The sequence below is a fragment of the Elgaria multicarinata genome, chromosome 7 (genome assembly GCF_023053635.1).
Source record: "Elgaria multicarinata webbii isolate HBS135686 ecotype San Diego chromosome 7, rElgMul1.1.pri, whole genome shotgun sequence".
NCBI lineage: Eukaryota > Metazoa > Chordata > Lepidosauria > Squamata > Anguidae > Elgaria > Elgaria multicarinata.
This window is the reverse complement of record NC_086177.1, coordinates 115,875,157-115,902,521: the sequence shown is the minus strand read 5'-3', so window position 1 is coordinate 115,902,521 and position 27,365 is coordinate 115,875,157. Positions and strand designations below refer to the sequence as shown.

General features: G+C 60.2%; 1 protein-coding gene across 3 annotated transcripts in view; it reads left to right on the top strand.

Moving 5' to 3' along the window:
- Positions 1 to 27,365, top strand: part of MROH1 (maestro heat like repeat family member 1) — a 77,957-nt gene that overhangs the window by 41,099 nt on the left and 9,493 nt on the right. For 2 of the 3 annotated variants that reach the window (XM_063131251.1, XM_063131250.1), the window contains exons 10-34: positions 90 to 168; positions 1,291 to 1,404; positions 2,303 to 2,376; positions 4,123 to 4,242; positions 5,771 to 5,890; positions 6,550 to 6,694; positions 7,134 to 7,174; positions 8,506 to 8,647; positions 10,902 to 10,954; positions 11,894 to 12,001; positions 12,300 to 12,419; positions 13,302 to 13,424; positions 14,505 to 14,651; positions 14,761 to 14,787; positions 16,928 to 17,050; positions 17,754 to 17,833; positions 18,416 to 18,551; positions 19,142 to 19,237; positions 19,619 to 19,723; positions 20,432 to 20,567; positions 21,258 to 21,370; positions 21,852 to 22,004; positions 23,092 to 23,246; positions 24,185 to 24,350; positions 26,662 to 26,858. In XM_063131251.1, coding sequence (XP_062987321.1) covers positions 90 to 168; positions 1,291 to 1,404; positions 2,303 to 2,376; positions 4,123 to 4,242; positions 5,771 to 5,890; positions 6,550 to 6,694; positions 7,134 to 7,174; positions 8,506 to 8,647; positions 10,902 to 10,954; positions 11,894 to 12,001; positions 12,300 to 12,419; positions 13,302 to 13,424; positions 14,505 to 14,651; positions 14,761 to 14,787; positions 16,928 to 17,050; positions 17,754 to 17,833; positions 18,416 to 18,551; positions 19,142 to 19,237; positions 19,619 to 19,723; positions 20,432 to 20,567; positions 21,258 to 21,370; positions 21,852 to 22,004; positions 23,092 to 23,246; positions 24,185 to 24,350; positions 26,662 to 26,858 — 2,873 coding nt within the window. The remainder of the gene's footprint in view (positions 1 to 89; positions 169 to 1,290; positions 1,405 to 2,302; positions 2,377 to 4,122; positions 4,243 to 5,770; positions 5,891 to 6,549; positions 6,695 to 7,133; positions 7,175 to 8,505; positions 8,648 to 10,901; positions 10,955 to 11,893; positions 12,002 to 12,299; positions 12,420 to 13,301; positions 13,425 to 14,504; positions 14,652 to 14,760; positions 14,788 to 16,927; positions 17,051 to 17,753; positions 17,834 to 18,415; positions 18,552 to 19,141; positions 19,238 to 19,618; positions 19,724 to 20,431; positions 20,568 to 21,257; positions 21,371 to 21,851; positions 22,005 to 23,091; positions 23,247 to 24,184; positions 24,351 to 26,661; positions 26,859 to 27,365) is intronic. The other variant, XM_063131252.1, reaches the window with a different exon arrangement.

Here is a 27,365-nt window from a genome sequence, read left to right as displayed (position 1 = left end):
GCCAGATGCCCTCGGCAGAAGCATCCCTGGGGTGCGTGGGCCCCCTTCTCCCTTCCCATCTGACTGGTCTTTTCTCTTCCCTCGGACAGATCTGTGCGCCTCTAGATTCGTCCACTCCAGTCCCCTTGAAGAACCACAATGAGGTCCTCCGTTGCTTCACGGTACTTGGTGAGCGCCCAGGGAGCGGTTCTGCTGGGAATAGAGACCTGCGACCAGGCGCCTTGCACGGAAGCCGCCGTGGGGTGGGACGTCTGGCTGGACTCCATTCCGCCATCGCTCTGCCCGCGTGGGGAATCTGATTACAGAGACCTTCGTGCGGATTCCTTCAGGCGAGAGGTCTAAGCCCCAGGGCTGCAAAGATGGGCGTGTGGGCAGCACCTGGTGAAATATCAGAAGACGGGCGGGGGTGGGCGGGATTTTCATGGGGCGGGGCTTCTTGTGAGCGGCACATGTGATCATAGAATCATAGAATAGCAGAGTTGGAAGGGGCCTACAAGGCCATCGAGTCCAACCCCCTGCTCAATGCAGGAATCCACCCTAAAGCATCCCTGACAGATGCTTGTCCAGCTGCCTCTTGAAGGCCTCTAGGGTGGGAGAGCCCACAACCTCACCAGGCCACTGGTTCCTTTACAAGTCATAGAATCATAGAATAGCAGAGTTGGAAGGGACTTACAAGGCCATCAAGTCCAACCCCCTGCTCAATGCTCCCGCCCCTCCTCACTTCAGTGATCTTTTAGCAAATTAGGACTTAAATCGGGGTTCAGCGCTCCCTGCTTGTATGGCTACGTGTGGAGTTTCTGATGCACTCAGTGCTGCACAGCTTGTCCACCCCTTTCTCTCGTCTTGGCTCTCCCACACTAGAGGCCTTCAAGAGGCAGCTGGACGGCCATCTGTCAGGGATGCTTTAGGGTGGACTCCTGCCTTGAGCAAGGGGCTGGACTCCATGGCCTTGTAGGCCCCTTCCAACTCTGCTATTCTATGATTCCATGATTCCCTGCTTCCCCGCTTCAGGCGTGTTTCAGCTGTTTCGAGGCCCACCGTCTCGGACTTTTATCTAACAAGTGGGGAGCCAACTCTGCGCCCTCCCTCTTTGCCGCTGTTCTGCCCTGGGCCCTTCTGGGACCGCTGGCCCCGGATCCAACCACGTGTGGGAGCGGTGCCGCCCTGGCAAGCCCACGGTGTGGTTGTCTGGAAGGGCTTTTGCTGTCCGGCAAGAACCAGCCGGGGCTGGGCTGGCGCCTTCGCTGCGCCCGTGGCAGTGATGGTGGCCTCGGCTTCTGTCTCCGGCAGCCTCTTCGTTCCCAGACCGAGTCCTGGGGTTTCTGCTTCCAAAGCTGGAGTCGGGCAACGAGAGGACGCGGGTGGGAACCCTGACCATCCTGCGGCAGATCATCAACAGTGCCTGTAAGTGGGGAGGATGGAGGGGGCGCCCACCCACCCACCCACCCACCCACCCGTCCTTCCCAGCCCCCTGTGGGAGCAGCAGCAGCAGCAGCTCTCCCAAGGCCCCCCCTCCACCCCACCCCGCCCTTCCACCTCTGCTCCCAGGCACGGTGGGCCAGCTCTGCTCAGCCCTTGGACCGCCCTTGAGCCCCCAAGTCCCGGGGGCCACAATTGCAAGGCTTACGCCACGCGTCGCCTCGCCCTCTTGCTGCTTGCTGTAGGTCTGGCCCAGCGTGGGCAACTCGTGGCCTTCTGCTTGGTGACGGACTGCAGCCCCCTGTCAGCTGTCGCCGGCAGAGCCAATGATGAAGGATGATGGGGGTTACAGTCCCAACGGCATCTGGAGGGCCCCAAGCTGCTGCCCCCTACCAACTCTTAGTTGACCCCCCCCCCCTTTTGCCTGCTCCTGAGCCTAGCCCCATGTTTGCCTTCCAGTTTGTGGCTCAGGGTGGTTGTGCTGGGCAAGTGGGCTACCCAAGAACACCTGGGCTGGGCCCTGGGCCTCCATTTCCTTCCCTGCCTCTGCCCCCTGGAGCTGCTCCCACTGTAGTGTGGCCGGGGGCATTTCCCTGCCAGCCCTTCCTCTCTTGGGCTCCCGGGGAAGCGGGCGCCCGCCCCCGTGGCTTCCTCTCTCCAGATAGGGGCTGGCGTGCGGAGCGTGGCGTGCAGGGCTGCCTCCCGGGGCTGTGCCAGCGCTCCTGCCAGCTGCCCTCTGCCTGGCCCCTGAGACACGGCCCTGGGGCAGGTCTGCTTCCTCCCCTCCCTTGCTCCCGAAGGGCTCGGAGGGCCGCCTTGCGAGTGGCGCTTTGGCACACGAGCCTGGCGCGTTGAATTGTGCTCCTCTCCCTCTTCTGCCCAGCTTCCCAGATGGAGATAAAGAAGCCCTTCATCCTTTCTTCCATGAAGCTGCCCCTGCAGGACAACAGCAACAAGGTGAGTGGAGGCCCAGGTGCGCTCTCCTAGCACGGCCTCCATGCCCCCCCCTCCTGGTGTCCGCCCCCTCCCTCTGCTTCTGCTCTGGGCTATAGCCATGCTGTCCTCCAGTCCTGGAATCGATGCCTGCCCTAAACGAGGGCCTCACCCTGACCTTAGAAAGAAATCAGCATTTATATAGTACCTTAGCTGTTTAAAGCACTTCCCATTCCTTCCTTCCTTCCTTCCTTCATTGCAGTTCTATACCGCCCCATAGCCGAAGCCGTCCAGGCGGTTCACAAAAGTGAATGACATGAGTGACCTCTGGAGTTGAGGGGAAAGTTTGCCGCTCAGGAGGGATAAACCTGGGCAGGAAAAGGGAGAGGAGGGCGGCTCTCCTGCCCTGGGCGGCCCAGAGGTACGGGTGGCGCCACGTTGTCAGACCCGGAGCTTCCTTGGGAGGCAGCCTGGACCTAGCACAAGGCAAATGGAAGAGGAATGATCCGAGTCGGGTCTCCTCGTCCAGCGCCCCCTGCTCAGCGAAGGCTCTGTGCCGCTGGGTGTGGCTGCAGCAGCATCTGTGAGAGTCAGCCTTGTGGCCTCTGCTGAAACGCCTCCGGCGAAGAGCACCCACCGCGTCCCCAGGCGGGCGTTTCCACCGTGGGACAGCACTCGCCTTTGGGAGTTCCTCTTAAAAGTCCCTCGGAATCCCCACCCGTTCGTTCTGTTATCGCAGATCGCCTGGATTTCATGCCGTGCCGTCTTTTAGTACGTTCAGCAATATACTTTGGGCAACGAACAATGAAAAGTAAAGGGTACAAACAGCCCAATAACAGGATAAGATGGAAGCAGATTAAACGGCAGTCGCTGAAGTTTTAAAAGGACTTTGCATGGAATTCAAAAGAGAACTGTGTGGGTGCCAGGTGGGCCTCTCTTGGGTGCCCATCCCAGAGGCAGGGGATGCAGCCCAGAGGGGCCTTCTTCCCCCCTCCCCTGCTTTTTATTTGTTTATTTCACTTATTAAGACATTTGTGCCCTGCCTTATGTTTTTGGGACCTCAGGGCGGCCCGCCTAGAGAGGGCTTCCAAAAATCTCTCTGGCCTGTGGGTAAAGACGGTCCATTTCCCTCCCTGCCCCCATTCTGGGCCTTGAAGCCTCGGGGTGGGGGTGGGGGGTGTAAAGGAAGCACGCCCCAGCAAAGCTGGCCTTTCCACTGGATTTTGCACAGATCCCCAGAACAAACGCACACAGCTCCCAGTCTGGAGGGTTAAGCCCAATTTTATTCAGGATAAGGGTAGGATATACAGGATTAGCATTTCAAACTGATAAAACATGCAGATACAAATAAGAACCCAAACCAAGCAAACTAAAACTAAGTTGCGAACCATACATCACCCAGCCATGATATCAGCCAGCTCAGGACAAAAAACCCCTTTTCAAAAGCATACTCTATATAGATACTTTTCTCGCTCCTTCCCCCCTCCCTTCGAAGATCTTTCACACCTTCCCCCGAGAGGTTAATTGTCGCTCAAGGCCGGTCGGCCTGGCCCCGAGCGGTTCCAGGGTGTGCCAGAACGCCCCCATGCAGCTGGCGCTTATCTGTTCCGCTCCTAAAACCCTAACAATAAAATAGTTTAACGTATTAAAAGCAGCCATTCCCAGTATGGTTTCACCCCTTCCTTACAGGGGGGTCCCCTGGCCAGCCTGGGGAGGGGTCATCACAGTCACCTGCTCAGTTGGTGACTTCCCCGGCTGCTTTTCCTGCAGGTGAAGCGGGCCGTGGTCCAAGTGATTAGTGCGATGGCCCACCACGGCTACTTGGAACAGCCTGGCGGAGAAGCCTTGATCGAGTTCCTCGTCCGCCAGTGCGCTCTTCCTGTCAGCCAGGTAAGGCTCTCCTCGCAAGGGAGCAGCAAAGGGGCAGCTGCCTTCGGATCCAAGGTCCGTTGCTCAAGAGCAGCTGAGCCAGCCCCTGGGGCGCTCAGTGAACGTAGTGGCGGCAAAGACGGGTGTTGCAGCCGGTAGGCGCTGTGGGTAGGAGTCTGTGACCAAAGGCAATGGGCGGCCACCTGCACCTCCAAACAGCGGCCCAGCAGCCAGTGGAGTGAAATCATAGAATCATGGAACAGCAGAGTTGGAAGGGGCCTACAAGGCCATCGGGTCCAACCCCCTGCTCAAGGCAGGAATCCACCCTAAAGCATCCCCGACAGATGCTTGTCCAACTGCCTCTTAAAGGCCTCTAGGGTGGGAGAGCCCACAACCTCCCTAGGTAACTGATTCCACTGTTGTACTGCTCTAAAAGTCAGGAAGTTTTTCCTGTTGTCCAGCTTCCTCAAGGGAGCAGAGGACTCAAGTATTGAGGGCTCTGGGCAGGTCCTCCATGCCTTTCCTTCGAACTCTGCCATGGAGCTGGACTTTGACCATTGCCGCACACGGAGTCGGTATTTTTGTTGAGCTGCCCATGATTAAGATGGATCTTTGTGGATCAGTCGCATCCCCTCTAGTTCGACAGGGACGCATCCTGCATCTTTTCATACGTCTCTGCCGCACAGTGCCTCCTGCAAAGCTCTGGGTCCGCTGGCCGTTTCTCCAAGGCATCCCTTGCTCTGCCAAGTTCCTTTCAGTCGCTTCACCAGACTTAAGTGTTGGCTGAACACCAGGGGCGCCTCTTCCTGCTTCCTGAGTTCCCCGATATTCACCAGCTCAAGTCTAAAAGATGGGAATTGGGCCGGCATGTGGCCTAAAGCCCCTCATGGAGCACAAGAGGCCCTGTGCCCTTTGCGCAGAGAGTAATGCAAGTGGGAGGAGGAGCGCTTGCTGAATTGGTAGAGCAAAGGGGGCTCCTTGGAGCAGCTGTAGCCCCTCAGGGACCGGTTGTGTGTGGATTCCTGCCTTGAGCAGCGGGTTGGACTCGATGGCCTTGTAGGCCCCTTCCAACTCTGCTATTCTATGATTCTATGACTTGTAATGGAGCAGTTACCTAGGGAGGTTGTGGGCTCTCCCACCCTCGAGGCCTTCAAGAGGCAGCTGGATAACTATCTGTCAGGGATGCTTTAGGGTGGATTCCTGCATTGAGCAGGGGGTTGGACTCAATGGCCTCGTAGGCCCCTTCCAACTCTGCTATTCTATGATTCCTTGAAACGCAGCTGAACTGCCCGCAACTGGCTTCTGAATGCATCTGAGTGGGCTGCGTTTGCCCTGTGAATTGCAGCCCAGTGCCCGGCATGACTCATCATCTCCTGAAATGGGTTGTGTGGGATGTGGAGGCTGAAGAGCCCCCTTCCCCCGGGGTGTGCGTGTGTGCTTGGAGGATGGATTGGCCACCCCAGCCCTGGCCCTGGCATCACTCTTCCCCATGCTCTTGTGGGGGCTGTCTGGGGGGCAATTCCTGTGCCCAATTCCTGTGTCTGCTCAGTCCTCCCAGTTGCCCCGGAGACATTCCCTGGAACTAGAGGACTTGACGGACGGCCAGGTCCGAGACATCAGTGTGAACACGCTCTTCCTCATCAGCACCACCGTCGACAGGATGGCAGACGTGAGTCTGGGCAAGGGCAGCTTCTCATGCGCGCGTTAGAGCGCCACGTGTCTTTCGCCAGAGGTCAAACCCTGCTGCCTCCTGAGAGAGGTGTCCTTCCTCTGTGTCCGTAACCTGGGATGCCACTAGGACCTCGGGCGGGGGGGAGGGGCTTCTTGCCTGCTGCTCTGAGCCGCCGGGGGACTGAAGCAGGCAGCTCAGTGCCTGGAAAGGGCGGAAGGGGCCGAGCGCTGCCTGGGGGAGGCCTGTGGGCGCAGGAGGGCCCGTGGCTTCAGGGCACGTGCGGGGTTCTGTGCTGCTTCGACTGCTCAGGCCGGTAGTGAGTGAAAGGCCTGGGAGCAGCTGGGAAGGCCGGGCTTTGCAGGCAGCACCGAGGAATGTCCCTCCCATCACTTCATACCATGAAGAAGTCCAGCTCTGTTGCTTCGGCTGGCTAGTTTGCGAGGGCTGGAGCGGGGTGGGGTGGGGCGCCATCTAGTTGAGAACGTAGAAGAGCCCTGATGCTGGCTCAGACCAAAGGTCCACTCAGTCCATGCAGTGGCCGGCCGGCTGCCCACGGGGAGCCCACCAGCAGGCCCTGAGGGCAACACCACGTTCGAGGGGGCGGGGTGCAGCGCTGCTGCTCAGCCGTGCAAAGGTGGCCTGCTTCTGCCCTGCAGGTCCTCTGGCCGTACCTGCTGGAGTTTGTGACTCCCGTCCACTTGACCAACGCCTTGATCCCGCTCTGCAAGAGCCTCATCTATCTGGCAGCCCAGAGGCAAGAGGAGGAAGAGTCGGACTTCCAGCTCCTCTACGATGCCAACGGTTCGTGTCCTGCCCCGGAAGGGGCTCCTCCGGGAGCCTGAACACCTGGCTAGAACCTCCTGTGTGCACAGGCAGCTCCTCCTGCAAGGGAAACTGGGCTCTGATGTACCCACTGCGCGTGCAGAGCTGACGCAATGCCGGTCTAGTTAAAAAAAAGAAAAGCCCCTCTTTTGACGGGTTGCACTGTTGAGCTGTGGGCTACAAGCTTCGGCCCGTAGGCCTCATGGCTGTGTCCTTTCCTGCCAGAAGAGGGGCCTGGCGCCGGCGCCTTGACCGTGGCAGCTTTGTGGAAAACCTGTTTTGATGAGCTGCCGGAGGCTCTTCTGCCGCTCGCTGCATCAGTGTGCTTCCGGGGCTCCCCCCCTCCCCCAGCCCCCCCTCTTCCCCCGGGTGTCTCCTTCGTTCCGAGGTCTTACAGGGCTCCTTCCTTCTTTTCCAGCAAACCTCCCGTCCCCTTATGCTCTCCTGGCAAGGATGCTGGTAAGTGCTGTGGGGCAAGGCTGACCTGAGCGTGGGCAGGGCTGCTTTTCTTTTTATTTATTTATTTATTTATTTATGACATTTCTATACCGCCCAATAGCCGAAGCTCTCTGGGCGGTTCACAAAAATTAAAACCATCATAAAATAACCAACAGGTTAAAAACACAAATACAAAATACAGTATAAAAAGTACAACCAGGATAAAACCACACAGCAAAAATTGATATAGGTTAAAATATGGAATTAAAACAGCAAAGTTTAAATTTAAGTTAATAGGTGTTCCATGAAGTCACGAAGAGTCGGAAGCGACTGAATGAATAAAGAACAAGGTGTTAAAATACTGAGAAAATAAAAAGGTCTTCACCTGGCGACGGAAGGAGTACACTGTAGGCGCCAAGCGAACCTCTCTGGGGAGCTCGTTCCACAGCCGGGGTGCCACAGCAGAGAAGGCCCTCCTCCTGGTAGCCACTTGCCTCACTTCCTTTGGCAGGGACTCACGGAGAAGGACCCCTGAGGATGATCTTAGGGTCTGGGCGGGTACATATGGGAGGAGGCTTTCCTTCAGATAGCCTGGCCCCAAGCCGTTTAGGGCTTTGAATGTTAGTACCAGCACTTTGAATCAGGCCTGGACCTGGACTGGCAGCCAATGAAGTTGTAGAAGGACTGGTGTGATGTGGTCTTCCCTTTGGGAGGATTGAACCAGGCAGGGCCTGGGGAGCGGCCGCCCCGTGTCCTCCAGGTCCTGTCATGCCCTCTAGTCCGAGCGACTGGAGCAGAGTTGGGGGGCTGAGAGGCACGCGTGCTCTGCTGTGTCTCCTCCTGAAACAATCCAGTTGACTCAGGCTTCCCAGGTGAGGATGGGGGTGGGCACCCGCCGTGTGGGCTTCCTTGCTTCACGCAGTTTGTGTCAGAAGGTCTTGATGCCGCCCTGTTTCTGGCCCCAGTTGTGACATGGCAGCGCTGCCCTCGGGCAAAGGGGTCGGCCCACAGGCCAGCAGCCCCTTGGCTGCTGAATGTTGGGGGAAGCCAGGCTTCGCTGCCTTTCGTGCAACACCCCCTCAGTCCCTGTGCTGACGCTCCCCTCACCCTCAACCCCCCGGTGACAGCTTGTGCAAAGCGTTTCGGACGCGTTGAGTACATTGAAGAACCGATTTAAGAATAAAAATACAGATTTATAACCCCAGAGCGTCGCTCTCCCTTCCCCCCCCCCCCCGGTTTGGTGGTACTCCTTTCCCTCACTCTGGCACCAGCTCCTGCGAAGGCCTCGCTGGGCCGTGGAGCAGCTCCCGCCTGGTCACCTGCTTGCTCTGCTCCCGCTTTTTCCAACCCAGGTCGTCGCTTCCCGTCCTTACCTAGGAGAAGGCCGTGGGGCAGCAGCCCTCCGTCTCCTGGGAGTGCTGCACCCGAGTGTCCACAAAGCCCTCCAGCAGCTGTGGAGCCAGAAGATCCCTGCTCTGGTGGAACATCTGGAAGGTAAAAGAGCTGCGGACTCGCGCGACGGCTGCCGTTTGCCTCTTGTGGGCCTCCCTGCTTCCGAAAGTGACTCCAGGGGGCAGATCCGCACCATGGACTCCAGCTGGCTTAGGAGTGAAACCTCCTTGCCGGGGAGGCCTGACGCGATCCCTTTGCCAAGGGGGCTAAAGGTCTCAGAGCCTGAGCAGCCAGCCGCAAGACCAGCCGCTTGGGTGTCCTTGAGGGCTGCCTGGGTGGCAGCTCCCAGTTTTTAGAACCTCTCTGCCCTGTCCTGATCACGGCAGTGCTCAAGGCCCCTGGCTTGTGCGTAGGAGACCTCAAGCCCCGTCCCTGGTGTCTCCGTGCAAGGAGCCTCTGGAGCGGAGCCCGAGGGTGGTGGTGAGAGTAAGCCCTCTCCTTCTGATACTGGAGAGACGCTGAGCTTGGTGGACCCGTGGTCTGGATGGGCAAATAGCCCGTTGCCTCTACACAACCGGGCTAGAAAAGGCTGCCTGTCTAAGAGGGCCTGTAAATGACCATCTGAAGCAGTGGTTCTCAACCTGGGGCACTCCAGATGTGTTGGACTGCATCTCCCAGAATGCCCCAGCCAGCTGGCTGGGGCATTCTGGGAGATGCAGTCCAACACATCTGGAGTGCCCCAGGTTGAGAACCACTGATCTGAAGGCAGGCGCTTGGAACGCTTGGCCTGGTCATCTCTTGCGGGGCCTATTTGCAAGGTTAACGGTGCTCTGACGTAACAGGGCAGCGCTTTATTGGACGAAGGGCCTTGCTCCCACACGGACTGCCAGCTGGCCCTGCAGGCACCTTCTCTCCTGCTCACGTCTCAGATTCTGCAGGGCCAATACTGATGGGTATTGCCCGGGAGCCCTTTGTTGACCTGGGCCATACTGGTAGGCAAGCTTCAGGCAGAGCGGCCTGGATGGATTGGCTGGTCGCTGCAGGCCCCGGCCTCCACGAACTTGGCTCCCCGTTCTTTAAAAACGGCATCTAAGTGAGTGGGGCTCACGACGTCTTGTGCTGTGAACATAACGACCTCTGCCTGGTGTGAAGGGCGGCTTCTGCCTCTCCTGGACTTGCTGCTCAGCAATAATAATAATGATAATGATAATAATATTTCTTACCCGCCCCTCCGTAAGGGGGGAACAACAATAAAGGGTAAAATACATAAAACTCCAGATTCTATAACTACAGGGGGAAGAGCCTGACTACCGTTTGTAGTTTTTTAATAAGCCGCCTTGACTTCCTTTATGGTCTCTCTTGTAGACTAAAAAAGTCCCCAAATTTATTTATTTATTTGTTGCATTTCTATACCGCCCAATAGCTGAAGCTCTCTGGGCGGTTTACAAAATTAAAGACAATTCAAAGCAAAACAACAGTATAAAACCATAATATAAAATACAATATAAAAGCACAACCAAGATAAAAACAGCAATGCAAAAATACAAATTTAAAATACAAATTTAAAACAGAAAAGTTAAAATTAATTTATAGACTGTTAAAATGCAGGGAGAATAAAAAGGTCTTTACCTGGCGTCTAAAAGCATCTAATGTAGGTGCCAAGCGAACCTCTTTAGGGAGCTCATTCCACAACCGGGGTGCCACAGCGGAGAAGGCCCTCCTCCTAGTAGCCACTTGCCTCACTTCCTTTGGCAGGGGCTCATGGAGAAGGACTCCTGAGGATGATCTTAGGGTCTGGGCAGGTACATATGGGAGGAGGCTTTCCTTCAGATAGCCTGGCCCCAAACCATTTAGGACTTTGAATGTTAGTACCAGCACTTTGAATCGGGCCTGGACCTGGACTGGCAGCCAATGAAGTTGTAGAAGGACTGGTGTGATGTGGTCTTCCCTTTGGGAGGATTGAACCAGGCAGGGCCTGGGGAGCGGCCGCCCTGTGTCCTCCAGGTCCTGTCGTGCCTGGACCCAAACCATTTAGCCTGGCCCCAAACCATTTAGGACTTTGAATGTTAGTACCAGCACTTTGAATCGGGCCCGGACCTGGACTGGCAGCCAATGAAGCTGGAAAAGGACTGGTGTGATGTGGCTGTAGCCTCTCTCAAAGCAAAGGTGGAATGCGGTGCGGCTCCCAGAGAACAGATGCGTGGCTGAATCTGCTTGCCCGTGGCTGGGGATGACCCTGAGGCCCTCCTTTCCTGCGCGTGCGGCTGCTACTTGGCTGCCAGACTTTGTCAGGAAGACCAGAAGCCCTAACGCCCCCCGCCCTTGTCTTCTCTCCGTCTCCCTTGCTTTCTTCCAGCGAACACAAAGGCATCCCTGTCCCAGAAGGAATGGGAAGAGCAGCTGCTGACGGTAAGAGCATCTCCTCAAAGCTGGAGGGGAGGGGAGAGCGAGAGCGAGAGAGCTCTGTGTGCCAAAGCGTCAGCCTGAACAGCTCACTGGGAAGTTTTGTTGGGGCGGAAGGGTCCTTGTCTGCCGGGCATTGGGTAAGGGAACGCCGGTCCTCAGGGGCCACGAGCTGCAGCAGGAGCCTCTCCTGCTGAGGCCGTCCCCTCGCGCTCCTCCCCACGTCCAAAGCGCAGTGCTTCGAGGACTCGGTGAGATTCCTGGAGGAGAAAGCTGTCAATGGCTGCTAGTCCTCGTTTGTTTATTTTATTTATTTTATTTATTACATTTTTATACCGCCCAATAGCCGAAGCTCTCTGGGCGGTTCACAAAAATTAAAACCATCATAAAACAACCAACAGGTTAAAAACACAAATACAAAATACAATATAAAAAGCATGGCTTAGATGCTGCCTCCGGGACCAGAGGCAGTAAAGCCACGGCTGAGGACCTTGGCCGGAGGGAGCTAAATTGCGCCCCTGTCCTGCTTGTGGGATTCCTGGTTAGTTGCTGTGTGAGCAGAACACGGGAGCAGAGAGGCCCGCTGGGGGCTGGCCCAGCTTCAGGGCTCTTCTTCTGTACCCCGCCTTTTTTAAACAAAAAAAGAAAAGGAAAAGGAAAAACCAAAAAGTACCCTATTTCTTCGATTCTAAGACACGCTCCCCCCCCCATATGAACATCTCTAAAAACGGGGTGCGTCTTAGAATCGTGGGTGCATTTATTATTTCTTAGAATCATAGCTTTTTTTTTTTCTGTTGGTGGTACTGAAATTAGTGTGCTTCTTACAATCGATGGCGTCTTAGAATTGAAGAAATACGGTATTTGAAGTTCTTGACTAGCTCTTGGCCATGACTGACTGGTCACCTTTGCTAACGCTGCTCATAAAATCAATGCATCTGCCCACAGTTCCTTGAGCAGACCCTGACTACTATTTCGGACACGCCGTGGACCTGTCAGCTGATTCTGGAAATGTACCGACAGCTGAGTAGCTACAGCGGGTCGTCTTCAGAGAAGGTCCGTTGCTTGGACTGGGCTCGGCCGGGCTTGTTGCGGGGGCTGCTGGTGCATATGTGTGTGGGGGGGGGCTCTTGACCAGCAGTAGCAGGTGGGCTAGAAGGCTGGGTCTGCCTGCACCAGTGTTGGCTGGTTCATGCCATGGTGCTGGGTTTGGCCAGCCCTGCTTCAGACGGTGCAGCTCAGTCCTTCCCTCCTGCTTTGGGCAGTGGTGAGCAAGGGCGGAGGAGGCGCAGCTGCTCTCCCCCGCCCAAGCTGCCAGCTTGTGATTGGTGTCACATCTTTCGCCGTCCTCCAGAACTTCCTCTACAAGTGCATTGGGACCGCCTTGGCTGCTTGTCCGGACAAGGACCTGGTGCGGAAACAGCTTCAAGAACTGCTGGAAACGGCCCGATACCAGGAGGAGGCAGAGCGGGAGGTGAGGACACCGGGGCCGGGAGTGGAGAAGCCGCCCGCCCGCCGGCCTCGCTCTTGAGGGCTGAGCAGGGGAGGCTCTGGAGCTGTGCAGCTCTCCCAGCGGATCGATGCGCCCCTGCTTCTTGCCCTCACGGAAACAGACGGGTCTGTCCAGTGCAGGCCCAGGTGGGGAGAACCAAGCAGGCAGGGACGAGGGGCGTGCCGTGGGCCTCTTCGCGGCAGATTGGCAGCCAGGAAACTGACATAATAATAATAATAATAATAATAATAATAATAATAATAATAATAATAATAATAATAATAATATATTTATTTGTTACCTGCCTCTCCTTCTGGATCGAGGCGGGGTACAGCACAATTAAAAACAACATAAAGCACATAAAACTCACTCAAACATTTAAAACCAGTGCATCATTCACGGCTGGGTACGGGGGTGTCTGGTGAGATGGGTGCTGTGTGGAACGAGTGGCCGCCTCTTGGGGGCCCCTCCCTCCTCTTCGCGCCTGCCTGCTGGGTGTAACGTGCACCTGCGCTGTGCAATGTGGAGCGTGTCCAGCGACTTTGCTTCCGATTTGCTGTCAGCGGGAGGAGGCCCCCGGGGCATCGCTGTGCTGCGCTGACTCCCACCAGCAGAGCGTGCGCCGTCCAGCTCGGCCCCTGCGTGGACGGAGTGCTGGGCTAGCCGGGCCCTCGGTCTGATCCAGCCTCAGGGCTCTTCTGATGTTCTTAAGAAGCCCAAGCACGGCTGCTCCTTGCAGGAAGGGGGGGGGCCTGGGAGCTGAAGGAGGCGGTGGGCCAGTCCCCACACTGATCCTGCAGCTTTCCTCTGGGGCCGGGGTGCAACGGCGCTGGTGACTGCTGAGCTCCTCTGCCTTCCCTTCAGGGCTTGGCCTCCTGCCTGGGGCTGTGCGCAGTCAACCACCTGGATGAGACCCTGGGCAAGCTGGAGGAGTTCGTGAAGTCCGACGTCTTCAAAAAGTCCGCAGGGCTCTTCAGTATCTTCAAGGTGAGACCCCCACACCTGGCATGTTCGCCCCCCCACCACATCCTGGCCTGGCAGCGCAGGTCTTCCAGGTGTGCACCAAGTGTCCGGGGACAGCGTGGCTTCCGAATCTGGAGCCATGTCCCCAGAGCTGGTTTTGGTGTCATTCTCTAAGACTCCTCCTGGTCATCCAGGAAGGGTAACCAGGATGATCAGGGGTCTGGAAACAAAGCCCTATGAGGAGAGACCGAAAGAACTGGGCATGTTAAGCCTGGAGAAGAGAAGATGGAGAGGAGACAGGATAGCACTCTTCAAATACTTAAAAGGTTGTCACACAGAGGAGGGCCAGGATCTCTTCTCGATCCTCCCAGAGTGCAGGACATGGAATAACGGGCTCAAGTTAAAGGAAGCCAGATTCCAGCTGGTCATCAGGAAAAACTTCCTGATTGTTAGAGCAGTACAACAATGGAACCAGTTCCCTAGGGAGGTTGTGGGCTCTCCCACACTAGAGGCATTCAAGAGGCAGCTGGACAAGCATCTGTCAGGGATGCTTTAGGGTGGATTCCTGCACTGAGCAGGGGGTTGGACTTGATGGCCTTGTAGGCCCCTTCCAACTCTGCTATTCTATGATTCCCTGTACCGCCCTTTTCCCTATGGCTGGTTGGCAAAGCATGATGGCTTACAGCAGCCCTGCAGTGTAGCTCATTCTCGAAGACTCCTCCTTCATCATCCAATCCAGACTCTGTAGGTAATACGCAGGTAGCTTGATGAATGCACAGACAGCAGTTGGCAATAAACAGTCTGTTACAACTTACAGTAAAGGTGAAAAAGAGAAGAAGAATAGCTTTTATTTTAAGTTTTAAAAAAATACATACGTCGTCATCTCGGATACCGGAGAGGCAAAAGGCCGTCCTCATGACGAAGCGAGGAGGAGAGATAAGAAAATGGAGGAGTGGAGCAGAGAGCCAGATTGGAAGGTCAAGAGATGGCTGTGGGAGAAAGGGCAGGGGCCAATTAAACCCCGATACAGACGAAGGAAGGAAGGTTGATCCGGTTAACCCTTTCCAAGCAACCAAAAAGCCTCGTTGCCCATTTCCAACCCAGGATCGCAGCGACAATGAGGTCGAGAAGGTCAAGAGCACCCTGATCTTATGCTACGGCTACGTGGCCAAGCATGCCCCCAAGGAGCTGGTGCTGGCCCGGATCGATGCCGACTTCCTCCGGAACATCTTCCTGTACTTCAACACCAAGGTGAGTCTGGCTGCATCCCCCGCGGCAGGGTGGGGGAGGGGGCTGACGGCCACGATTCACGGGCTCGGGCTCCGGCGTTGTTAACGCGTGTCTCCTTTATTTTGTTCAGGTTCTGGGGATAAAGGTAGAAACCAAGGTACAGTGTAAGGCCCTCAACCTGCACTCCTCTGTCCTCTCAAGCTGCTTCTCTCTTCTTTAGCAAGCTCCACGGAGGAAGGAGCAGAACCGGGGAAGGGGGGGAGGGCGTTTGCCGAGGGCATCCCCTGCCTACTGCTCACCCTGTCAGAGAGGGCCCGGTTCGCCACTTACATCTGGCCAAGCGGGTCTTGACTCTGCTTCCAGAATGAGGCCCTGGCCACTCTCCAAGGGGAAGGGTGCCCCACATGTGCGCACCTCCACAGCCCAGGCGCTGGTCCTGAGGGAGGCGGCAGCAAGGGGAGGGGCAGGCCTCAGTGGCCGAGCGCGTTGCAGGCAGAAGGGCCCGGGCTGTGGGGCTGGCAAAGGCCCTTCTTTCCGCCAGAGAGGCTAAGGAGCCGGCCAGCGCGGGCCTGGATGGACCAGCCGGTGGCCTGGCCCAGGCGGGAGCAGCTCCCCATGTCCCTGTGAGCGGAGAGGGAAGCTCCCCTGTCCCACCCCTTGGCGAAGGAGGCGCCGAGGCTGCCGCTGCTCTTGCAGGGCTTGGGGATGGGCGGGTGGAGGCGTGGAGGCTCGTCCTTCTTGCGAGGAGGCCAGCGTGTCAGCCTGCACGGCTGTCCAGATCGAGCCCGGCTTGCCTTGGGGTGGGGTGGGGGCGCCTCCTGGGCAGACTTGCAGCCGCACAAGTGAGCCGCCTGCCCTACACAAGGGGAACGTGACCCCCCCTCCCTCCCTTCCTCAAAGCCACTAGCCAGAAGGGCGCTAGCAGCATGGAAGCACAGAGCCGGACCCCTTTCGGCCTCTCCCTGGGTGAGGCTTTTTCTGATCCGGCCACCTAGCAGGCCGTTGGTGCTGGTCCAGGGAAAAGAGGGCCCCGGGGGCCGACTCCAGGCTCCTCCCCCGAATGTGCTGCAGGTGCCGCGCCCCCTCCCTCCCCGAGGCGCTCACTGCACGTCTCTGGAACGGGAGCTGCCTGTTGCCCGGAGGAGGAGGAGGAGGCGGCGGCGGCACCACGTTCCTCATGGTCTTACTAATGCCTTCCTTCTGCTCTGTCGCTTGCACTAACCTCTGTGGGCACCTGCTGGGCAGCCGAGGTGCTGACGGTGGCACCTTGAGCCGCTTGGAGGCTGGGCTGGGTGAGGAACACCAGGGCGGGGCGGCGCAGCTGCAGATCAGTCAAGCTCTGATCAAGTGCCAGGGTCCTTCGGGTTTTGAGCAGCCTGAGGGGTTTTGCCAAAACGTACTTTGCTTCCACCAACCTCCGCCCGGCCCTTTCTTCCAGTGGGATGGTGCTTTGGTGGTTCTGCCCCACGGCAAGGGTGCTGTGCGTGGGGCACGTCTCCAGGCCGTGTCCCTTGCCTGCCCAGTGTTCGTAATGTGGGCTTGGTGGGGGTCAGGCCCAGCCTTGCGCTCCCATGCAAGGCTTTCTACAAGAGGAATTCCCGGGATTTATGTATCCCACCTTTCCCTTTGACCTCCCTATTTATAATCTGCCCCCCATCCCACCTCCCAATCTAGGGTAACCCTGGTGAAGTGGACTTTAGCCCACAGAAGCGTGTGCCGCCATCCTTAGGCAGTGGGGGTCTCTGCCCTTCTCCTGGGAGTCATGGAATCATAGAACAGCAGAGTTGGAAGGGGCCTACAAGGCCATCGAGTCCAGCCCCCTGCTCAATGCAGGAATCCACCCTAAAGCATCCCTGACAGATGCTTGTCCAGCTGCCTCTTGAAGGCCTCTGGTGTGGGAGAGCCCACCACCTCCCTAGGTCACTGGTTCCATTGTCATACTGTGGCAGAGAGTCCGTGGCAGAGGGGTCCTGTTGGCCGGGGGCTTTGCCCAGCAGTGACCCTGCCTCGCTCTGGCAGGAGTGGGGGACCCTCAAGCCCTGGGAAGAAGGGTCGCCTCGCTCGTGTGGTCCATGCGTGGGCCCCGTGCAGGTCCCCCTGCCTGTGTCCACATCTGCCAGCTGCTGGGAAAGATGTGTGCAGGAGGGTGCTCTGGCCCTCATGTCCTACCTGTGGGGTGGGTGGGCATTGCTTCAGGCAGCTGTCTGGTTGCCCTGGGAACAGGACACGCTGGGCTAGGCAGACCCTGGTCTGATCTGGCCTCGGGGCTCTTCCATTCTTGTGGTCTCTGCTCTCAGGACCTGACCCTGAAGCTGTGCCTCATCCAGAGTGTCTGCATGATCTGCCAGGCCATCTGCAGCAGCGCCCAGGCCAGGGACTTCCGCTTCTCCCGCAAGGTGGAGCTTGTCTCGCAGATGATGGTAAGGAGCCGCTTCCCTCGCGGGCTTCTAGCGCCGCCTGCCCTCTCCCAAGCTGGGGGCTGGGCTCAAAGCTGCCCAGGATGCCACATGCGGAGCAGGCTCTGCAGGCCGCCTTTCCCTCCGCCCGGGGTTCCAGGCAGCCTGATCCATCCCAAAGGAGATGAGGGATGGGGGCTCCTGGGGAATACCGTAGTGAAGCCCCCACCCCCCTGCCTCTGCCACTGCCACAGCTTGCTTAATGGTTTCGGAAATGGGAGCATCTCTTCCTCTTACGGTGTCTAGAAACACGTCTGTCTGATCTGGTTCCCCTGCTAACTTCCAAGGCCGCCCCTGCCTTGGCCCAAAGCCTTCCCCATTGTGCTGGCTGGGAATGAGGTCATAGAATCATAGGATAGCAGAGTTGGAAGGGGCCTACAAGGCCATCGAGTCCAACCCCCTGCTCAATGCAGGAATCCACCCTAAAGCATCCCTGACAGTGTTGTCCAGCTGCCTCTTGAAGGCCTCCAGTGTGGGGGAGCCCATCACCTCCCTAGGTCACTGGTTCCATTGTCGTACTGCTCTAACAGGAAGTTTTCTGCTGGGCGCTGGCAGTGTGGAGAGAGAGGGAGGCCCCTTGCGTGTTGGGGGGCTGGGGGCGGGTGCCGGCGTCCCTCCAGCGGAAGGTGGCAGCGGCCGTGACTCCATCTCGGTGTCTCTTCCACAGGACTTCATCAAGGCAGAACCTCCGGACTTCCTGCGCACTCCCATCCGCCAGAGAGCCATGGCGGCCTGCATGTACCTGGTGTATCCTTTCCTTCGCACCCCACCGCTGGGGCAGAACTAGAAACCCTGGCAGGAGCTCGGTGGAGGCGTCGGCTGGGAGGGGCCCTTCGGCCTTCCAGATGGGGTTTTTCTGACCTCGGGCTCAACATGCTCCAGCATGTTCGCCCTTTTGACACGGGACTGAAAGGCCATCGGGGCGGCCCTGCTGGGTTGGGCCAAAGCGCCGCCCCCGCCGCCTTCCCCCGGCTCCTGCCCTTTCCCTCGGTGGCCGCCCGGAGGCCTCGAGGTTGCTGGGAGGCCGCAGCCCTCCTTTCCATTGCTGCTCCCCGGCAGCTGGTAGAGATTGGCGGCCTCTGAGCGAGGAGGCTCCGCATAGCTGCCAGCTGACTCCCCCGCTCCCATCCCGCTCCTCCGTTAATTTGTCTGACCCACAGCAAAGCCCAAGGGAGTGGCTATCTCCACATCTTGTTGCAGTGAGTTCCATAAGTTAATTCTGCGTTGCGTGAACTCTTCCCCAATTCTGCTGCCACTAAGCTCTGTTCCTCGCAGCCCCGGTCGGCCAGCCCCAAAGGGTCACATCCTGCTCCTTGACTTGCACGTCAGGGTCCTGGAGCCCCCTTTGAATGATGCTGAGAAGGCTGAGCTGACAGAGACCTGCTTGGCCAGTGTGCTGCCCCTCCCTCTGCACGAAGCCCTGCGGGAGAGAGACGGGCCGGTGTTGGAGTCCGGGCAGAAAGAGGTACGAGGCACAGCCGGGGCGGGGGCAACGTACCAGCTTCCGAACCAAAAAGAAGTGCAATTTAAAAAGTAGACTAAAAACCAGGAGGGGCGGAGAGTCCGGTGGCGGGTCCGTAGGCGCCCTGGGGCAGCGCACTGAGCACCCAGCTTGAGACACAAAAAACGTTTTGCAGCAACTTAACTCCACGTTGAGTCTGGAATTTGTAAATTGGGCCACCTAAGGGGACGTTCAGGTAGCTCTAATTTGGGAGGCCAAATTCTGTAGGTTGTTTACGCGCTGCATGGGTACCGCTTCCCCAAATCCACCGGCTGTTGCAACTCTTTGAACCTGCTAGGCCCAGATCCGCGTGCGTGCCTCAAGCAGACAGGGCCCTCGACAGTCCACGTCGTGGGTGGGGACCTGGCCAGGACCAGTGTCGGGCGGTGCAGCTGCCCGATTTTCCTGGCGGCGTTTCCATGCCGGGTTGGGGCGCAGGGGGCAGCCGCCTCGGCAGAGCGTCGCTTCTTGCCTGATGCTCCTTGCTGCTGGCTGTTCTCCTTCTGGTCCCCCCCCCAAACGCCCTGCGCTTCTCCCCCTCTCCTCCGCTTTAGCCTCTGTGGGGTGACACCCTCCATGCCCTGAAGGACTTGCTGAAGAGCCTCCTCTACCGGCACATGACCCCTCACGGCCTGCAGACCATGTTTGAGGTAGGGGGGAGTCCAGGTTTCATCCCTCCTGCGCTTCATGCTCCTTGTACCGGGGAGGGGGGGAATGGGAGAACTGAGACTGGCCCTGTTCTTGATGGGAGGCGCCTGCTCCTTGCCCCGGTGTTCCCTTCCTATCCCGCACCCCCCCCCCCACGGTTGCCTTGTTGAGCCTGGCAGGGTGGGAGTCCCGCTGTAGCACCGCAGGGCTGAAGGCCCCTGCCTGAGCCCCCTCCAGGCACCCCAGCTTGCCTTGCTCCAAGCAGCCAGAGGCCAGGAGGCCTTCTCCTCCTCCACCGCCTCCTGGCCGTGGCCTCAAGGAGCCCTTGGCCAGGCAGCGCCGTGGGCTCCCTTGGGCAGACCCCCTCCTCGCTGTCTCCACAGCACCTGAGCCCGTGGATCAAGTCCGCCAAGGAGCACGAGCGGGAGCGTGCCGTGGACGTCAGCGCCGCCGTGTTGGAGTTTTATCGGGAGAAACTCAACGTCAGCGTGAGTCTTCCGTGCTGCTCCGCGGCCCCTTCGGAGCGGTGGGGCTGCTTTGCTCCTTGGCCCGGAATCGGGTCTTGCGTGCTGCAGGCCGGCCCAGGCAGCCCTTCTGGTCCCGGGGGGGTGGGGGTGGGGCTGTTCCAGCTCTTGTTTCGGGGCCTTCCTGGGCTGCTTCTCACGCTCTGTGCCTTGTGAGGCCAGGAGGCCACGGCGTGGCTGCGGGGGCTGAGCCGAGCGGGGAGCGGCGTCACTGGGCACGCGGAGCACTGCTGTCGTTCGCAGCGCAGGTCCGGTGGTGGTGGTGGGGCTGGTTTCTCTTCTTTCATTGTGGATGCTAACGCAACAGAACAAAAGATGAATCGCGAGAAAGACAGACGCAGCGGCAGCGCTGGTTCTGTCTCGGGGCCCCTTGCGGCCCCTGTGGCGCTGCGCGGACACGCTGAGGTCTAGCCACGTGGGATGGCCGCAGCAGCTCTTGGCGGCCGCAGGGTGCCAAAGCCCTCCGGCCTGGGCGGGGCCTGCGCTGCCCCTGGCTGCCCTCTGCCTGCTGCTTTCCTTGCCCTGCTCCCAGCATCACCCTTGGCCAGGCTTGCCTGCGTACTGCTGGCTAGAGCTTGGCTGGTCCTGGCGCAGAGCGTTGCAGCCCCTGGCGGACCCGGGCTCCCTCGAGGCTGCTCTCTCTCTCTCTCTCTCCCCCCCCCCCCCGCACAGGCGCTGGTCCCCTTCTACAACCTGGGGCAGCTGATGGCGCTCTTCTCCCCCCGCTGCACTGACTCCTTGGCCAGCGTCCGCCAGCATGCTGTGGACGGCGTCTACGCCCTGCTCTACGTGCAGCTGTACTACGAAGGTAACCATGGCGGCCCGAGCCCCTGCCGTTGCTGGTGGGACTTCCCTGTGGCGAAGCGCCTCCCCCGGCCCATGTTTCTGATGACCTCTTCCTCCCCCCACCCCATGGCTGTCCTCTGAAGGGGGCTCGTCGCACCCGTGTCGCCCTGGGCTGCCCGCCACGTTCTCCCCCAAATGCACGTGAGCGCTAGAAAGTCAGCTAGTTCACTCTTAGGGTCCCTCTCTTCCCCCGGAAACGTTGACGTGGTCTGCCAGGCTTCTTGTGGCCCTCCAGCACTCCTTCCACGAAGCAAATCTCATAAAAAGAAGAACGATACGAAACTGGGGGATTTGGCTTTCCCTTTCCCCTAAAAGGCGCTGAAACCCGCACCCGTTCCCCTGCCGCCCCAGGCCTGGCAATTGGGGTGCAGTGCCGTCGTTGTCTGGTGTGGGCTCTTTGCTCTCTGGACAGCGGGGGGCGCTGTGTCCTTTGTGATGGACGGAGCCCAGCAGAAGCAGGAGCTGTGGAGGATGCAGCATTGGCCTCGTTGGGCGAGGACCTGCCCTGGCCGAGGGCTTCAGGATGCGGCCCTTGGCTTGCAGGGTAGCGCTTGCACCAGCCCAGCCAGGGGCAGCGCTTGGAGCCGGCCGTCTCAGCAGGGCTGGCTGTTCTCTTCCTCGTCCTCCTCCTCCTCCTCCTCCTCTCCTGTAGGGTTTTCTCGGGATCACAGAGACGAGTCCATAGAGAAACTGAAAGCCATGAAGCCGGGGCTGAAGGATCCAGACGTCAACGTCCTTTTCCAGGCCTGCTGCAGCATTGCCAAGGTTAGGGTCGTGAGCTGGCTGGGCATCGGCGTGGCAACGCCCGTCCTTTGGCGAGCCCCGAGCTGGGTTCTGTCCCAAACCCTGGTTCTAAATTGGTGCCTGGTCCAGGCAGTCTTGGAGGGCAAGACATGAACCCCCCCCACCCCACCCCATGGAGTTCCCTTGGCAGCCCTGTGGCTGTGCCTCAGGCTGGTCACAGCTCCCTGGGGGCTGCAGGGAGCCCCACTGGCCCCGTGGGCTGAGGACTGGGGAGGCCGTTCTGCCGGAGTGGAAGAGGCGTCCAGGCAGCCTCAAGGCCGCTCCCCAGAAGTCCCGATTTGGAGAAGAGCTGAGCCAGCAACATCTCTGTCCAGCGCTGGCCTTTCGCCACCCGCCGAAGAGGCGACTCCTGCTGAGGGGGACCGGGGTGTGTGTGTGCTGTGAATGCCAGCGGGCGGGATGACTCTCCCCCCCCCCCCCGGGGCCCTCTCCCCTCTCCCAGGTCATGGCGAGGCGCCTGCCCCCGGACCAGCTGCTGAGCCTCCTCCTCTCCATGCTGGAAGGCCTGGCGGATCCAGACAGGAACTGTTCGCGCGCCGCCGCCGTCATGATCAACTCCATCCTGAAGGAGCGCGGGGCTGTCTTGGCCGAGAAGGTGAGGAGCGGCTCAGCTGCGTGTCCGCCTGCGTTTTGCTCCTCTCTCCTCCCACCCACCCCTTAGACAGTTGAGGTGTCATGCTGACCTGCTTGTTGGTGCTGGGAGGGTGCTGGGTGGCAACCCTTCTGTCCTGCCTGTCAGCGCTGCGTCGGAGCCGGCCCTGTTAGCTGTCCTACGCAGCAACTCACCTGGGCTGGGATTGGGGGGAGCAGCAGCAGCAGCAGCCGTGCTTCTCAGGTGTTGAGAAGCCCCCCCCCCCCCGCACTCCCCATTGGAAGAGCTGCCCTGGGGCAGTGATGCCGGCGTGGCGCTTGCTGGAGGCCTCATTGGCTTCCTGGGCAGGGCTGCCGGGAGGCAGATGGGGGCGGGGTGTCCCCCCGCCCAGGGAAGAACACGTGGAAGGGCAGCTGTCCTCACTGCCCCACTTGCTTTGTGCATTGTTAGTCTCCCCCCCCCCCCCCCGGCCATCCTTTAGAGCAGGGCTTGGATTTCACATAGGAAGCGGCAGAAGGTGGAGGTTGCAAAGACGGTGGACGTTGAAGCTCACCGTTCGTGGCATCCTGGGGGTGAGGGCTTAAGCAGAAGACAGCCTTGGGGGGTCTGCAGCTGGCACACCTTGGGGAGAAGAGGCCCTGGAGAGCTATAGATTGCCTCCAGTGTTAGGGTCAGCATGGCTTTGGGGTGCTAGCGGGAGGCTGCTGTGACTAACAGCAGAACCTCAGAAGAGCCCTGAGGCTGGATCCGGCCCAGGGTCCACCTGGTCCAGCACTCTGGTCACACAGGGGCCAACCAGCCAGGGATGAACAAGCAGGACATGGTGCCACAGCACTCTCCCGCCCATGCTCCCCAGCAACGGGTGCATATTGGCTTCCCGCCTCTGCTACCGCAGGTGGCACAGAGCCCTCGGGGCCGGCACTGTGAGGAGACCCGAGTGCTGGCCCGGGCGGGCGTCAGGCCAGGCTGCGTTTGGGTTCCGCTCCGCCGGGAGTGGGCTGCTGAGGCCCGCCGGCAGCTGCGCGGCACCTCGGGGGCGTGGGTGGAGCGGGCCGGCCGGCAGCCCCTTGAGCCGGGCCTCTTCCCGCAGGTGCCCGACATCCTGGACGTGGTGCACGTCCAGCTGCAGGAGGTGGAGGAGGAGGCCGTGCGGAAGGCGGCCCAGCAGACCGTCTACATCCTGGCCACCCAGCACAAGGCCGCCGTCGTGTCCAGCCTCCTGAGCCACCCACTCCCCTTGGACAGGTAGGCAGCGCTCTGCGCGCGCCCCCGCGCTCCCTCCCTCCGCCCTGAGCCGCTTGGAGCTGGTGCAGCTGGTGGGCCAAAGACGGTGCAGCGACTGTGTCTCCCCCCCCCCCCAGGAGAGTGTGTGTGTGTGTGTGTGTGTGTGTGTGTGTGTGTGTGGGCTCCTTCTGGGCCAAGGCAGGTTTGGAGCTCTCCTCTCCTCACCTCCTTTGCCCCACAGGGTACAAAGGGGGGGGCGGGGGGCCGGGGGCCGTTCCCGGGCTGCCGCGCTGCTTTGGGCAGAACAGTCCTGTCTGCTTGGTCAGTCCCACGGGGGCCTCTATTCTCCCCCCCCCCCCCGACGCACCTGTCCCCCTGCTTCCTGCAGCAGCCAATGCCTCCTGCCTCTCTAGGGGCCGGCTGTCGTAGGCCTGGCTCCACGGCTCCTGTGGCCCGGCGGAGGCGGCTGGGGCCCCAGTTTCTCCAAGGTGGAGATGGACTGTGGGGCAGGGAGGGGAGGGGGGCTGGCCTTGGCCCTGCTGGGAGGGGAGCGGGGGTGGGGGCAGCAGAAGCACCGCTGATGGAAATAGTGGGACGGGTGGGGTGGGGTGGGGGCGTTGGGGCCAGGCAAGCTCCTAGCTGAGCAGGGCCCCCCTGCACTCGGAGGAGGGTTGGCAGCGTGGGCTGGCAACGTCCGTCTGTGGAGTCCTTGGGCTTCAGGGCTCTGCGTGCCTGTGGCGTGCAGGGGGTGGGGCGTGCTCTTTGGGGCACTGCTCCTAGCTCAAGGGCTCCCTAGCAGCCCCCCTCCTGGACGGCAGGGGGGCGTCTCGTGGCGCTTTGCTAGCTGGGGAGGGGCTTCCCGCTGCCGCCTTGACCGGCTGCGGTGCCCCTGCTGATGCCGAGCGGCGCCCTCTCCTGGCCCGGCCCGGCCCGGCCCGGCCTTCCTCCCTCCCTTGCAGCTACTCCGGCACCATGTGGAGGGCGCTGGCCTGCGAGCCCACCCTGGCGACCCAAGTCTTGGAGCTGCTGCTGGAGAAAGTGAACCGGGACGTCCCGTACAAGGAGAACAAGTCCTTCTTGCGGGGCAGCGGCCTGGAGCGCGTGGCCACCGTCTTCCCCCTGGCGGTGAGTGCCGCGGCTGGCCTGCTCCCGAGCGGCTGGCCCTGCCCCACTCGTCCCCCCGCCCCCTCGGCCCCGGACAAGATGCAGCCCTCCCAGCCTGCCCACACCTGGGCCGCTGCTCTCATTTCCGCTGCTCAGGTGTCCGCGCTGGGCCTGGGCGCTGGGAGAGGGGGCGCGCTGCCGCGGCCGGCCTTATTATTGCTAATCCGCCGGCTCATAAAGGGCCTCTCAGGTGTTCGCCCCCCAGGGAGATCATCGCTCTGCGTTTGCATTCCCCGAGAAAATAAACGCTGCCTGGCAGGGCTTTGAGCAGGAAAACAGCTGTGAAAATTTCCTCCTCTGCTGGACCAGGCACAGATGGCAGCGAATCCATCATGCTGAAAGCCAGCCCCCTCCCCACCTGGGTCCCTGGCTCGGCCGCCCCCTCCCTCCCCCCTTCCCAAACACAGGCCATGGAGAGCACCGCTCTTCGCAAGGGCTGCCGCGTGTCTCTGTGTGGCGGGGAAGCCGCCCTTGCTGCTGCTGCTCGTAGGACCAGAGGTCTGGGATTGCTGAACACCGCCCCCCCCCCCCCGTTCAGCCCTAGTGGTGGCTCCCATCCCCCCCCCCCCCCAGGACACTCTCCAGCTTACAAGTGGGAAGATGGCGCTGACATCACAGGGAGCCCTCGGAAGGGTTCCAGGGGTGTTGCCTGCAGATCCTGGCCACCTGCGTCCTCTCCTAACCTTGTCCGAGAACTTTCTGATTAGGAATAAAACTTCCAAAGGAAGGGGGGTGGGGAGAGAGGCTGCTTCTGCAAAGGCCTGAAGGCGCGAACCATCCAGGCAAACAAGATGAACCCTTAACCTCCGGTTTGGCCCCCCCGCACGTTGCCCGGGGTGCTGAAGCCTGAGCCACCCGTTGCCCGGTGTCCCATCCCCCCAATTCAGGGGCTGGGGGGAGGGAGGGAGGGGGCCCTTGCACCGCAAAGCCAGGGTTTTGCTTTCCCAGACCGCAAAGGATCAGGGCCCCGGTGTGGGTGAGAAGCCGGCCTGGGAAAAGCCAGCCTGCGACACCCGCTCCTAGCAGAGCAGAAGGGCCACGAAGTGGTGGTCTCCCCGCTCTCTGGGTGAACAGCCCTGGGTGCCACATTCCCCCCCCCCTCTGCCCCGGCGTGTGCAGTGAGATCGTCCTGAGAATGGCCAAACGTTTGCCGCATGGGGGGGTGGGGAGCTTCCCGGGTTGCCCCACCAACTGGGTTTTGTCATGGTTGTGTAGCTGAGATGCGTTCCTGGAGAGGTCTGACCGCCGATTCTTGGAAATGGAACCTCCACCTTCAGGCGCAGCGTACCTCTGAATAGCCCGTGGTGGGCTGCCCTCGAGCGCCTACCTGTGGGCTTCCTCGTGGTCTTCCGATGGCCACTGGGGATGGAGGACTGGGCTTGGTGGGCCATGGGCTTGATCCAGCCTGGCACGCGGCCTCCTTCAAGCCGGGCTGGTTCCATTGCCCCCCCACTGCACTTTCAGGTCCTTTAAGGGATGGGGGGGGGAGGATTCTGGGGGCCGTTCCTCCTCCTCCTCCTCCCTCCCTAAGGGAGCCTAAGCCAGAGAGAGCGCCCTTGCCGTGGGGCCTCCAGAGTTGCCCTGCCTCTGGGGCATTTCTGTGTGCTCCCCCTGCTCCCAAGCCCTGCCTGGCGCTCAGCCTTCCTCCCCTCCCACCTCCGCCTCCCTGCTTGCCCTCTGCCCAGGGCTGCTCCTGCTGCAGGCCTAAAGGGCACCGCAGCCGCCCGGCCTTCTGGCCTGCCCCTCTGCTCCTGTGGGCAAGGAGGTGGCTTCAGCGTGGCCTCTGGTGCGGCCTGGCCCAACTCCCGCTCTTCCTGTGCCTGAGGGGGTTTACCGTGATCGTAGCTCAGGGGACTGAGGCATCTGGACAAGCATCTGTCAGGGCTGCTTTCGGGTGGATTCCTGCCTTGAGCAGGGGGTTGGACTTGATGGCCTTGTGGGCCCCTTCCAACTCTGCGATTCTATGATTCTATGACCCCTTCTGCCTCAGAGGTGTGTGTGTGTGTGTGTGTGTGTGTGAGAGCGCGTGTCCGCAGCGGGCCCCTCCACCCCAGCAGCCTCTGAACAGCTGGAGCACCCAGAGCGCCCCCCGTGGGCCTGCTCCTGTGCCTTTAGCGACTTGCCGAATGGCCAGGCCGTGCCTGTGGCTGAACTGGGGAGAGGCTTTGCAGGGGAGACAGGAAGAAGCCCGGAGAGCCCTGGCTGGGCCAGGTATGGACGATGCCTTCTCATCTCTCTCTCCCCCCCCCCCGCCTTCTCCCTCCCCCTCCAGGCCACATGTGCTCTGCATGAGATCATGTCTGTCCGGGAGTCTGGGCCGGCCGTCGTGGGCCTCTACGCGGACCTGTTTGTCTCTCTCCTGCTCCGGGTCAGCTGCACGGTGGGTGTTCAGCTCCCCAAGAACATGCAGGCCAAGGAGAGGAAGAGCGTCGGCCGTGGGCAGCCCCTCCGGGCCCTTGAGCCCTGCAGGTACTCCTCAGCCAGAGGATGGAGCTGCGGGCAGGATGCTTGGAGGAGGGAGGGGGGGGCGGGGGGGCCGGGGGGGGCTCCGGCAGCAGCAGCAGCGGCAGCCGCTTCCCTGCCTGCCATGTGGAACTGATTTTGTTTTTTCCTAAACACAATGGCAAGTGCTCCGTGTGTAATATGATGGTTGGATAATACTCCACAGCCCATAACGTATTAGGTATGAAGGCAGGCCTGACCCCGGCGGGGGGAGGCGGCCCCCTGTTTTCCACACACTCGTCTCTCCCTAAATCAGGAAATATTAAATCGCTCTTCCTGTTGCAGCCGGACTTGTGGTTTGCATTTGCATTCCTCGCGTGGTGCTGAGGTGCCCGCGCGCCCGGGGCTGCCGGATTGGGTTACGGCTGCCTTTCCAGCAGCGGGAGGAGCCGCCCGGGCCCTCCGGGGGCGGGGAGGGGCCTGCGCACCACCGTGCGGGGGAGGGACGGGTCTCCCCGAATAAAAACGGGCCTG